General features: G+C 34.6%; 1 protein-coding gene across 3 annotated transcripts in view; it reads left to right on the top strand.

Annotated features, from left to right (window-relative positions):
- The window catches only part of CFAP47 (cilia and flagella associated protein 47), a 502,530-nt gene extending 489,596 nt beyond the window's left edge, over positions 1-12,934 (top strand). For all 3 annotated transcript variants that reach the window (XM_072815366.1, XM_072815367.1, XM_072815365.1), the window contains 2 exons: positions 6,961-7,129; positions 12,704-12,934. In XM_072815366.1, the coding sequence (XP_072671467.1) occupies positions 6,961-7,129; positions 12,704-12,916 (382 nt within the window). In that variant the 3' untranslated portion in view covers positions 12,917-12,934. The remainder of the gene's footprint in view (positions 1-6,960; positions 7,130-12,703) is intronic.
- Positions 12,935-13,221: the final 287 nt, after the last annotated feature.

Here is a 13,221-nt window from a genome sequence, read left to right as displayed (position 1 = left end):
CCTTCAAGTTCATCTATGTTGTTGCAGTTATTTTTTATGGCTTCATAATATTCTATTTTGTATATATACCACTTTTTCTTTATCTATTCATCTATTGATGGACACTTAGCTTATTTCTGTATCTTGGCTATTATGACTAGTGCTGTAATAAACATGGGGATACAGATATATCTTTGAGATACTGATTTCATTTCCTTTGGATATATACCCAGAAGAGAGATTGCTGGATCATATGGTAATTCAATTTTACTTTTTTGAGGAAACTTCTTATTCTTTTCCATAATGGTTGTACCAATATTAAATTCCACCAACAGTATTCAAGAGTTCCCTTTTCTCCACATGCATGCCACTCTTATTTTTTTACTTCTTGATAATAGCCATTTTAACAGAAATGAAGTGATATCCCATTGTGGTTTTGATTTCCCATTTTCCTGATGATTAGTGATGCTGAGCATCTTTTCATATACTTGTTGGCCATTTTTATGTCTTCTTTGCAAAAACATCTATTTAGGCCCTATGCCTATTTTTTATAGTGTTATTTGAGTATTTTTGCTATTGACTTGCATTAGTTCCTTATATATTTTGGATATTAACCCCCTATCAGATTTACAGTCTATAAATATTTTCTTCAATTCCATAGGTTGCTTTCATTTTGTTGATTTTTTTCCTCTGCTGTGCAGAAATTTTTTCTTTTGTTTATAGTCCCACTTCTTTATTTTTGTTTTTGTTGCCAATGCTTTTGATGTCATGTCCAAAAACTCATTTCCAAGACAAGGAGCTTTTTCCCTCTGTTTTCTTCTGGGGTTTTTACAGTTTGTTTTTATGGGATTAGGTCTTATATTAATGTCTTTAATCATTTTGAGTTGATTCTTGTGTGGGTGTAAGATAGAGATCCCGTTTCATTCTTCTTCTGCATGTGACTATCCAGTTTTCCCAGCCACATTTATTGAAAAGAATATTCTTTTTTTTAAGTCATCCAAGATCCTTTGACAATTTGACAATAAATATGAATTTTAAAATATTTTTCCTATTTTTTTTAAAAAAAGGCCATTGGGATTTTGATGGGGATTGCATTGACTCTGTTGATTGCTTTGGGTACTATGGACATTTTAACAATATTAATTGTTCCTGCCCATGAACATGGGGATATCTTTCTATTCGTTATCTTCTTCAAATTCTTTCATCATTGTCTTATAGTTTTCAGTGTACAGATCTTTAACCTTCTTGCTTAAATTTATTTCTAAGTATTTTATTCTTTTTCATGCTATTTTAAATGAAATGGTTTTTAAATTTATTTTTCAAATAATTCATTGCTATTGTGTAAAAATGCAACTGATTTTTTCATGTTGACTTTATATCCTGAAACTTTACTGAGTTCATTTATTAGTCCTAACAGTCTTTTTGTGTAATAATTCTACATATAAGGTCATGCCATCTGCTAACAGAGATAGTGGTCTTAGAGAAAAGCTTCAGCTTTTTAATGTTGAGTAAGATGTTAGCTGTGGGCTTTTAATATGTGGTCTTTATTATGTTGAAGTAATTTCTTTCTGCTCCTAGATTTTATCATAGAAGGGTGTTGAATTTTGTCAAATGCATAGATTTTGCATTTTTTGTGCATAGATTGAGATTATTATGTATTTTTTAGCCTTCATTTTGTGAAAGTGGCTTATCATATTGACTTTCTCATGTTGAGCCTTCCTTACATCCTAAGGATAAATCCTATTTGAACATGGTATATGATCCTATTAATGTGCAGATGAATTCCATTTGGTAGTATTTGTTGAGGATTTTTGCATCTATATTCATCAGGAATATTTGCCAGTAGTTTTCTTTTCTTGTGTCTTTTCTGGCTTTAGTATCAGGATAATATTGATATAAATAAATTAACTTTGGAAGTATTCCCTGCTCTACAATATTTTGGAAGAGTTTGAGATAGGTTGGTGCTAATTCTTCTGTAAATATTTGGTTGAATTCACCATCTGGTCCTGGTTTTTTCTTTGTTGGGAGGATTTTGATTACTGATTCAATCTCCTTAATATTTATACGTCCATTCAGATTTTTTATTTCTTCATGATTCAGTCTTGGTAGATTGCATTTTTCTAGGAATTTATTCATTTTTTTCTAGGTTGTACAATTTTTTTGGTGTATAATTGTTCATAGCAGTTTTTATGATTGTTTTTATTTCTGAAGCATCTGGAGCATTGTTCACAGCAGTCTCTTATGATTGTTTTTATTTCTGGAGTTAACATCTCCTTTTTCATTTATGATTTTACTTATTTGAGTCTCCTCTCTTCTTTTCTTAGTCTAGCTCAATGTCAATTTTGTTGATCTTTTCAGAAACCCAATCTTAGTTTGACTCTTAGTTGATTTCTTAAAATTCTGTATTTGATTTATTTCTGTTCCCATCTTTATTATTTCCTTCTTTCTGCTAACTTTGGGTTGAGTTTGTTCTTTATTTCTACTTCCTTGAGATGTAGAATTAAGTTGCTTATTTGAGATCTTTCTTTTTTAATGTAGGCTCTTATCACTGTAAACCTCTCTTTAAGTACTACTTTTGCTGCATTCTATAAGCTTCGGGATGTTGTGTTTTCATTTTTGTTTGTCTCAAGATATTTCCTAATATCTCTCTGATTTCTTCTTTGACTTAGTGGTTGTTCAAGAGTTTATTGTTTAATTTCCACATATTTATTTATTTTCCAGTTTTCTTTCTGCTGTTGATACCGAGTTTTATTCTATTGTGGTGGGAAAAGACAACTGGTATGATTTCAGTCTTCTTAAGTGAATTCAGACTTGATTTCTGACCTAACCTGCAATCCATCCTAGAGATTGTTCAATATGCACCTGAGAAGAATGTAAATGCTTTTGCTGTCGAGTGGAATTTCTATATATAGCTGTGAGATCCATTTGGTCTGTAGTGTTGTTCCAGTCTTCTTTTTTCGTGCTGATCTTCTGTTGGAGTTTTCTATCCATTGTTGAAAACAAAGTATTAAAATTTCCTACTATTTATTATTCTATTGCTGTCTATTTCTTCCTTAATTCTGTCCATCTTTGGTACATAAATTTAGGTGCTCTGCTGCTGCTGCTGTGTGTGTGTGTGTGTGTTAAATTAATCTTTTGTCATTATATAATGGCCTTCTTTGTCTCCTGCTACAGATTGTTATTAAGTTTACTTTGTCTAATATAAGTAAGGCTACCCATGCTCTCTCATTTACCATTTGCATGGAATATCTCTTTCCTTCCTTTAACTGTCAGCCTATGCGTATCTTTAAATCTAGTCTTTTGTAGACAGCATATACTTGGATCTTGTTTTTTTTTTATCCAGTCAGCTATTGTGTCTTGTGACTGAGAGTCTGACTGTTTTGTATTTAAAGTAATTATTGATAGGAAAGGATTTACTGTTGCCATTTTGTTTTTTGTATGTCTTATAGCTCTTTTGTACATCTTTTCTTGCTGTCTTCCTTTGTGCATATTTATGTTTTTTGTAGTGACATGCTTTGATTCCCTTCTCATTTTCTTTTTGGTATCTTCTGTAGGTGTTTGTGGCTAATATGGGGCCTACATAAAATAACTTATAGGCTTAACAATCTATTTTAATTGCATGCAAAATCTGATAACTTTAATCGCATACAAAATCTCTATACTTTGCTAGTGATATATAGATAACATTTTAATATTGTGTATCCATTAATACATTTTATAATTTTAGTTATTTTTATACTTTTGTCTTTTAACTTTTATGCCACAAATAAAAATAATTTATGTACCCCCATTACAGCATTCAACGTTGTGTATTTTTCTGTATATTTACCTTGAGCAGTGAATTTTTACTTTCAAATACTTTTGTGTTGCTGTTCAACATCTTTTCATTTCAATTCAAAGGACTCCCTCTTCTATGTCTTGTAGGATAAGTCTAATGGTGATTAACTCCCTCAGCTTTTGTTAATCACGGGAAAGTCTTTATCTTATTCATTTTTGAAGGACAATTTTGCTAGATATAGTATTTTTGGTTGACAGTTTGTTTTCAGCACTTTGAATATATCACCCCACTCACTTCAAGCTTACAAGGTTTCTGCTAAGGAATCTGCTAATGGTCTTCCAAGAGTGGCATTGTATATGAGGAGTCATTTTTTTCTTGCTTCAAAACTCTTTTTGTCTTTAACTGTTGACATTTTGATTCTGTGTCTCATTGTGGAGTTCTTTAGTTTCATCCCATTTGGAATATGTTGGACTTCACAAATCTGCACGTCCCTTTCCTTCCTCAGATTTGGGAATTTTCTGACTGTTATTTCTTTATGTAAGCTTTCTGCCCCTATTTCTCTCTTCTTTTGAGACTCATTATATGTATATTGGACACTTGATGTTGCTGTTTAACTCCTTTAGATTTTCTTTACTCTGTTTCATTTTTTTTTTTGCTCCTATAACTGGATAATTTCAAATGACTTATCTTTGGATTCCCCAATTACTTCTACTTGATCAAATCCTTTGTTGAACCCCTCTAGTGAGTTTTTCAGTTCAATTATTCCCTTCTTCAGCTCTAAAATTTGTTTGGCCTTTTTCTATATTTTCTGTCTCTTCATTTTGTTCATGCATTACTTTCCTGATAGTATTGAGCATCTTCATGATAGTTATTTCGAATAAATTGGTCAATAATTCCTATACTTCCATTTCTTTATAGCGTATTTCTAGAGAGATTTCTTTTGTTCCTTTAATTGGGTAATTTTTTCCTGTTTCTTCATGGTCTTTGTAACTTTGTGTTGATATCCTCACATATTTGAAAAAAACAGCCGCCTCTCTTGGTCTTTATAGACTAGTTTCATGCAGGGAAAGACCTTCACCACTCAGACCAACTAGAGATCCTGGGAACACCTCAGATCTCTTTTGTGAGTAGATATAGATATAGATATATAGATATAGATATATGTGAAGATTACTGTGTGTGAAGATTACTAATTAGAGGGGTTTGCTAGTTTCTAATTGTTCAGAAATTCCTAACTTCTTGCTGTCTTTGCGGTCTTCTGTACCCTGGCACTCTGAAGCAGCAGTACACCAACCAGATCTTTTTTTTTTTTTCCTCAGCAGCCTTTAGGCATCAAGATTTCACCAAGTTCTGTCAGTTCACTAAGATAGGATAGACAGATACCAGAACCCTCAGCAGCCCACTGAAAAGCCAGAAATCTGGACACATGTTCCACCCTTCTTTTTTTTTTTTTTTTTTAGATTTTATTTATTTATTCATGAGAGACACAAAGAGAGAGAGAGGCAGAGACATAGGTAGAGGGAGAAGCAGGCTCCCCAAGGGGAGCCTGATGTGGGACCCGATCCCCAGACCCGGGATCATGCCCTGAGCTGAAGGCAGACACCCAACCGCTGAGCCACCCAAGCTTCCCTCCACCCTTCTTTTTACACACTTAGGGAGAGGCTTCTGAACTATATCAGTTTCTGTCTGCTCCACCAGGGGACCTCTGGAGCACCAGCACCCTGTCCAGTTTGTTCTTACAAACCCTCATGCATCTACCGTATGTCAGGTCCCATCAGTACTTCAAGACAAGCAGGACAGAAGCCAGTCCTTCAGGCAGCACACCCTCACATTCCATCCAAGAGTCCAATTTTTGGATATTTGATCCATTCCTCTCTTTCATTCCCCAGGGAAAAAAAATGGAAGCTGATACTTTCTTTACAATTGTGTACTGCTGCACTGGTGTGGAGGGGAGACTGGGGAGAGCGTGCCACAAAATTTCCTACTAACTTCAAAACAGCTGATTTTGTGCTCATGTGGAAGGCACAAGTCTCTTAACTGGTTTCTCAATTTTTCACAATGGGAATTGGTCCTTGTATTGTGGTTCCTTGGGAGTAAAAAGGGTCTGAGTCTCCTATTGCACCAGAACACCTGGGTATTCTGTTTTATACATTTTTAAAATTTATTGCATCATGCATCATTGCCTGGTAATAAGATATTTTAAAACAACAATAATCATAATAATTATTATATTAATATTGATGAATCCTTATAGAGCACATCCCATATTTCAGGTACTGATCTAATGACTTTGTAGGGGTTTCTAAGTTCATTTAACAGATATGAAAATTGAGGTACAAAACAGTAAATTGTCTAAAGTTATGCACCTACATGGAGCTGGGGTTCCAATCTAGGCCATCCATAACCATAGTCCACTTTCTCAAACCCTCTGAGATGATACTCAATACATTTGCTGAATCACTGAGTCCCAACCTGAATCACCCATCTTCTTTTTTATGAGTCATTGCTGGATCTTTTCTAGGAAACTGTTCTTTACCTTCTACTTGCACCTCCTCAGAAAGTTTGGGTTTAAAACCCTTCATGTACAACCTTCCATGCAGTGTGCTCCTCCCCTGTTTTATTCTACCAAGGAGTTCCTCAGCTTCTCTCACTGTCTTCATCTCAAATGTAATCAACCTTGACTGAAAATGGTCACTTGAATCCTAAATGCCACTCAGTTCACTTCTAATCATAGCAAGTCATCTTGAGGCTCAAGAATCTTTAATGAACCTGCAAAGTACTTTCATCTCACTTCACAAGTGGAAAGATAAAGGAGAGTGAGCAATCACATTGGAATCATGATAAAAACAAAGGCTTCATGATAGCCGTTCTAGCCATGCATTTTGGATATGAATTTATTTACAAATGATTGCATTTTAATTTGGGACATTGAGTTCTTCAAATTTTTATATGGACAACATTTTATTCTTTGTGCACTAAAAATGTAAGACATAATTTAAAAATCTTTAAGATTCCATTTTGTCACCCTGGGAAGAATGACACTGTTCAGTAATTTTTAAAAGACCTCCTCACTATTATAAAGCAACAAGCATGAGGTTCACAGCTGCATGGCAGCATTAATGTTTAACTGTAGTCCAATGCATCAAGTTCTCACAAACAGTAATGATAAAATTTAAAGGTTAATATTTATATTTTTGTTCTAGAGATCCTGAGCCATTCACCGCATACTTTCTACCTGGCAGTGATCCTGAGTTTTTTGTAAAACCTCAGGTTGGAGAACTTCCTCCTTTTGATACTGAAGGAACTGTCATCATGGTGGGTTTTAAACCCCAAATGTACAGTAGGAAATACAAAGCAACATTAGTAATACAGGTGAGTTCTCTGAAGGTAATAGTCGAGCAGCCCGGATGGCTCAGCGGTTTAGTGCCACCTTCGGTCCAGGACCTGATCCTGGAGTCCCAGGATCAAGTCCCACGTCAGGCTCCCTGCATGGAGCCTGCCCCTCCCTTTGCCTGGGTCTCTGCCTCTCTCTCTCTCTCTCTCTCTCTCTCTCTGTCTCTCATGAATAAATAAATAAAATCTTTAAAAAATAATAAAAAAATAAAGCTAATAGTCAAGGATGTTTGATGTCCCTGAAGGCATTAAAGGAGAAAAGGTTTCACCCAGGTAAAGAATAGCAACATTACCTTTCAAAAGCCAACCTATTTCAACTACTCTATCTAGTTTTAATTTCCTTTTGCCCTGTAAAGAACTTGTAAATATGTAATATAACAAAAAAGTTATCATCACCAGTGGGACGTAAGAAATTCTTTCCCAGGGCACCTGGGTGTCTCAGTCGATTAAGCATCTACCTTCAGCTCAGGTCATGATCCCAGGGACCTGGGTTCAAGCCCCTTGTCATCAGGCTCCTTGCTCAATGGAGAGCCTTATTCTCCCTCTCCCTCTGCCTGCTGCTCCCCCTGCTTGTGCTCTCTCTGTCAAATAAATAAACAAAATCTTTTAAAAAAGAATTCTTCCCCCTCCATATTAAGAAAATGTAGAAGAGATAAATATTGACTGTAAAGTGATTTGTATATTCACACATTGTTATCTGTAATATCTTGTTTAAGCTGTTGATTTTAAGCATTAATTCGATTAATACTTATATATGAAACATATGACTTTCATTGTAATAATCTATTCAAGGACTTCAGGTGATTTGAGAGAGATATTTTGGAATCTTTAATTAAAGCATAAAGTATTGCCAAAATGTTAAGGTCTAAAATGAAGGAGATTAAATAGAAGATAAAACTTATTTTGAATTGAGAAAGACACAATGTGAAGTGGGCCATTAATATGAAAGTCTGCTTGAGTGATCATCTTATTAAAAGTTAAGGTAAACATAGTTTTGAAAATTTATGCAGTAAGCAAAATTTCTCCATCAGATTTCACAGTATTTTACTAATAGCTTTTAGGCTAAAGACAACTTTGAAATTATTTATGAAAAGATCATGAATGCCAGTGCCTATTTTCAGTAGCACAGGCACAAAGGATGTGTATTTATGTTTCAAGACACAACTACTGGTGCCAAAGTGATTACTAGACTTCTAAATCAGACACTAATTAGGCAGTGCCATGGGCAGAAGAATGTGTTGTTACTGTTTTAATGAATAGAGAAAAGAATAATGTTGAATATTTCTCAAGAAAATTATTTATATTTTTCATCTTTCTGGGAATTCTTACACCTCAAGTAATAAAAATATAAAGCCTCTGGAGCCTTGCTACACATCGCCCTTTGCTATATTGATGCTTAATTTAAAATGATCATGTTGTACCTGCCTCTTAAGAAGCGAGGACATACTCTTACTCTAAGGAGATTAAATGACATATTTAAAAACAGATTTGCAAGTGAAAATGATGTTTATTTTACCTACTGCACAGTGAACATTTCTGAAATGAACTATGTTGGAGGTTTTCCCAACAAAATCTGTGCCCAGTTTCCCTATGTTGATTTGACAATTAAATCACTGGCAGCACAATTGAAAGGTTTCTGTGAGAGAATAAGTTGACATATGGGATCAAATGGAAATGTGAAATTTTCATTTAGTCTGAAGTGGTACAGTTTGATAAAGCTTATGTAGGGAAAATTGAGATGGAAATGTGTTTAAGAAATCACTATTTTGTTGATTCTATTATTATTTGGAAAATTCCAAATGTTAGTAGAAATAGAATAATTAATCTACATATACTTATCATCCAGTATGAACACTTATCTGAGCCAATTCAAATACATTCTCATCCCCTTCCCCATATTCCATATTATTTTGAAGAAAATCCCAGACATCCTATTCTCTTCAACTATTTCCCATTCTCTAAAAAACAAAAATCATAACCATGATACCCTTATCACATCTAAAAATTAACAATAATTCCTTAGTATCATGACATATCAAATACCATTTGGTGTTCAAATTTTCTATGGACTCATAAATCTCATATTTTTTAACTTAAAGTAAGGACTCACAAGGAGTCACAAAAATAGTACATAGAGTCCTGTGAATCCTCCCAGCTTCTCCCAATGGTGAGATTTTACATAGTTGTAATAATATATCAGAAGAAGGAAATTGACATTGACAAAATACTGTGAACTAAGCTAGAGACCTATTTCATTTTCAGCATTTTTCACGTGTGTGTGTGTGTGTGTGTGTGTGTGTGTGTGTGTGTGGTTCTAGGCAATTTGAACCCATGCAGAGATCTGTATAACTACAGTAACAACAGATACAGATACAGAACTGTTCCAACACAACTGTGGGAACCAGTAACAGTATGGAAACCGTGTCCTGCTAACTCTTTATGGTAACATCCAAAAAAGGCTAACTCCTTCTTTACCCCGGCAACCACTAATCTTTTCTCCATCTCTATGATTTTCTAATTTCTAGAATATTACATAAATGAAATAATACTCCATGTAACTTTTTTGAGATTGGCTTTTTATGCTGAGTATAATGCCCTTGAGATTCATAAAAGTTATTGCATACATCAAATCAATGATTTTTAAATCATGGTTCAAACACTGATTCTAAAACCTTGCTCTTAAAAAAAATAAATAAGTAAAACCTTGCTCTTAATGACAATATCATGATGTCCCACATGATAATATGTGAAGAATTTTAAAGATTATTTCATTATCTAAATAAAAATTACTGTTCACTGTATTATCTTTTTTTAAACTGTTGATTTTAAGCATTAATTCAATTAATACTTATATATGAAACATATGACTTTCATTGTGCTTTACTTAGAAATAAAAATGAGGATGTTTAAGAACAGTTTAGTTAAATATTAGCCTGTGGAAACTTCAACTTCCTTAGCAAACATCATAGAAAGTTCCCTTTCAATGAAACCATATTTAGAATGATTAAAAACTGCCTTTTCCCTATTATTAAACAAGGCATATAGCACTAGCTTAGAGAGACTTATGTTAACTTGATCGATACAAAAAACAATGCTACCCAAAGAGGATAAATAGTCCACTCAGCTTTCCATGGTGGACATGAGAAATCTTAGTTTATACAAAAATATGAAAGCTATTAGAATTATCCAAGATAAAACATATAATGCTTGTACAAAAGTAATATCGTTGGACCTGTTATAACTAGAGATATAACGAGACATAAGTAATAGGTATGTAAATGCATTGCTTTTGAAGGAATAAATCATTGTTGTGAAACTGTAAGAAATAGCATTTCATTTATATATATAAATCTTGGTTTGTATTTTCTCTTAAGCAAACTTGAAATACGGATTCAAATCCAAGTAGCATATTTCCTATGTGATCTCAAGAAACAGATGCAGGGAAGCCAGGATATGAGACAGAAAAGGAATGGAAACCAATAAAGGGTGCTTTATCAAAGCAGCTACCACCAACTGGAATTTAATCCCATGGGATTTCTATGGAAAATAGTATGGAACACACACTGTAGAATATTTACATCTGATGGGGCTAGAGAGTTGGGGGGTTGTTTGTTTTTGTTTTGTTTTCTGAAAAACTCTTTGAGTCGAGAGGTATGGATATTGGCAATTGGAAGTTGGATCAGGAAATGAAATGGAAGTACCATTTCTACTAATGTGCTGTTTCCATTCCTAAGAATGTGTCCTTCTTTTTTTGTATTTTTTTTATTGGAGTTCGATTTGCCAACATATAGCATAACACCCAGTGCTCCTCCCATCAAGTGCCCCCCTCAGTGACCGTCACCCAGTCACCCCATCCCCCTGCCCACCTCCCTTTCCACTACCCCTTGTCTCTCATGAGTAAATAAATAAAATCTTTAAAAAAATAAAAATAAAAGATTTTATTTATTCATTCATGAGAGAGAGACAGAGACACAGGCAGAGAGAGAAGCAGGCTCCATTCAGGGAGCTGGATGTGGGACTCGATCCTGGGTCTCTAGGATCACGTCCTGGGCTGAAGGCGGTGCTAAACCGCTGAGCCACCCGGGCTGCCCAATAAAATCTTAAAAAAAAAAAAAATCAGCACAGTGATTCTCTGAGGCACTAGTGACTTGGAGATACTGATTTATTCTTATATTATTTTAACTTAAGCTTTTTAATTTATATTTTCAAAGGGAGATTCTGAGTGGAAGGTATAGAGCTATATCTTTAAAGTGTTCTCAAAAACATGAGTCATTGTATTTATTTACAACTTGAAGAAAGTTGACTGTAGATATGAGAACTGTAATATTTAATCTTTATAAAATAAACATATTCTTATGACCATATAGAGTGTTGGAATAAAGGACATGAATGACTTCTTCCAAATATACTTTATACTTGGGTTATATATCTTATGTATACATATATATATATATATATATATATACACACACACACACACATACCCACTCAGCATCACTTATGGAAAATTTATTTGAATCTTAATTGAAATGCATATAATAATATTTAGGATTTTAAAAATACTGTCTTTATAGATAATTATTTTCAAAGGGTCTTGGAGATGGGTCGGGTGAAGGTACAAATCCATATATGTCATTCCTATTGGTACCCACTACATTTCATATAGTGTACATCCCTTCATGTGCCTCGCTCCTGCACATGAGTGTTGGGCATGGATGCAAGTCCCTTCAAGTACCTCATGCATCTGTAGTCATGAAGTAGGTCACCTGTAATGCAAAAATTTACCATGACATATGCACAATCACCAGAACGTAGCTTGGTTTTTCAAACTGAACATCCTTATGTGAAGTAAAATGTTATTCAATCCAGTTATACTATAGTCCTTGGTTTGTTCTGCTTTTGACTCCTGATTCAGAATACACAGTTACTATGAACACTGATAGGAGGGCCAGTTCTAGTTAAAATAGGGTCATTCCAGATGTGTATTGCCATCCATGCATAAGCAGAAAAAAATGATGAATTTTTAAATAAATCCCTAAGTTGTACTAACTTGGACTTAGATTGTGACTGTCATTAATGATTTTACACAATTCTCAGTAATTTCAAATGGTTCTATTAATTACAGACTTTCATAATCTAAAAAAACAGAAGCTCAACATATTTTACCAGTCAGTTCTATAGCCACACTTAAATTGTCATGGATAAGTTCTTGCAAAATATGGTTTCAGTTAGTTATATCGTTCATGCTGGGCAACAGTTTCGTGCAAAGAAAATAGACTGCTTCTGCTCAGATCAGATGGATGCTTATTTCACCCACAGGGCAGACCTCTAACTCTGAGAGACCTTTTAGTGAGTGGTTCTTAATTCATAAAGCTAAGTGCTTTCTTGACTTTATTTCCCGTGGTCATTATTTATTACTGGCACACTTCCAGTTTTGTACCTCTCCCATACCTTGCATGGAGAAGAGAGACCATATTAACTTGGTAAATTTTTTCCTATAGTTTTCTCAGTCCCTGATTTTTCATGTAAAATCTCTCCTCTCTTTGTTTCCAGACACCGGACATGTACTGGTTGTATGATGTCAATGGGTTACCTCAAGTTACCATGCCACCAATGAATGTAAAAGCCAAAATTGACTCAACTAATAAGAGGTTTCATAGCAAGCCAGTTCATCAGCGCAATTTTATTCATGAAAATGCTAAACTCCTGAGGACAGGGGTGTCCTCTCCCATCAAGGGTGCGCCTTTGATGTTGAAGAATAAATAAATACTTTTTTCCAAAATATTTCTTGGCCTTAAGTAGATTTGAACATATTTTCATGATTGTTCTTTCATCTTTTGGAATATTTCTGATGAATAATGTTTTAATGATAATAGGCCCTCTCTATTTTATTTTTAAAAGTCTGACTAAAGGGGATCCCTGGGTGGCGCAGTGGTTTGGCGCCTGCCTTTGGCCCAGGGCGCGATCCTGGAGACCCGGGATCGAATCCCACATCGGGCTCCCGGTGCATGGAGCCTGCTTCTCCCTCTGCCTCTCTCTCTCTCTCTCTCTCTCTCTGACTATCATAAATA

Source organism: Canis lupus, chromosome X (genome assembly GCF_048164855.1).
Source record: "Canis lupus baileyi chromosome X, mCanLup2.hap1, whole genome shotgun sequence".
Taxonomy (NCBI): domain Eukaryota; kingdom Metazoa; phylum Chordata; class Mammalia; order Carnivora; family Canidae; genus Canis; species Canis lupus.
The sequence above is the reverse complement of the archived record's forward strand: the minus strand, read 5'-3'. Positions and strand labels throughout refer to the sequence as shown.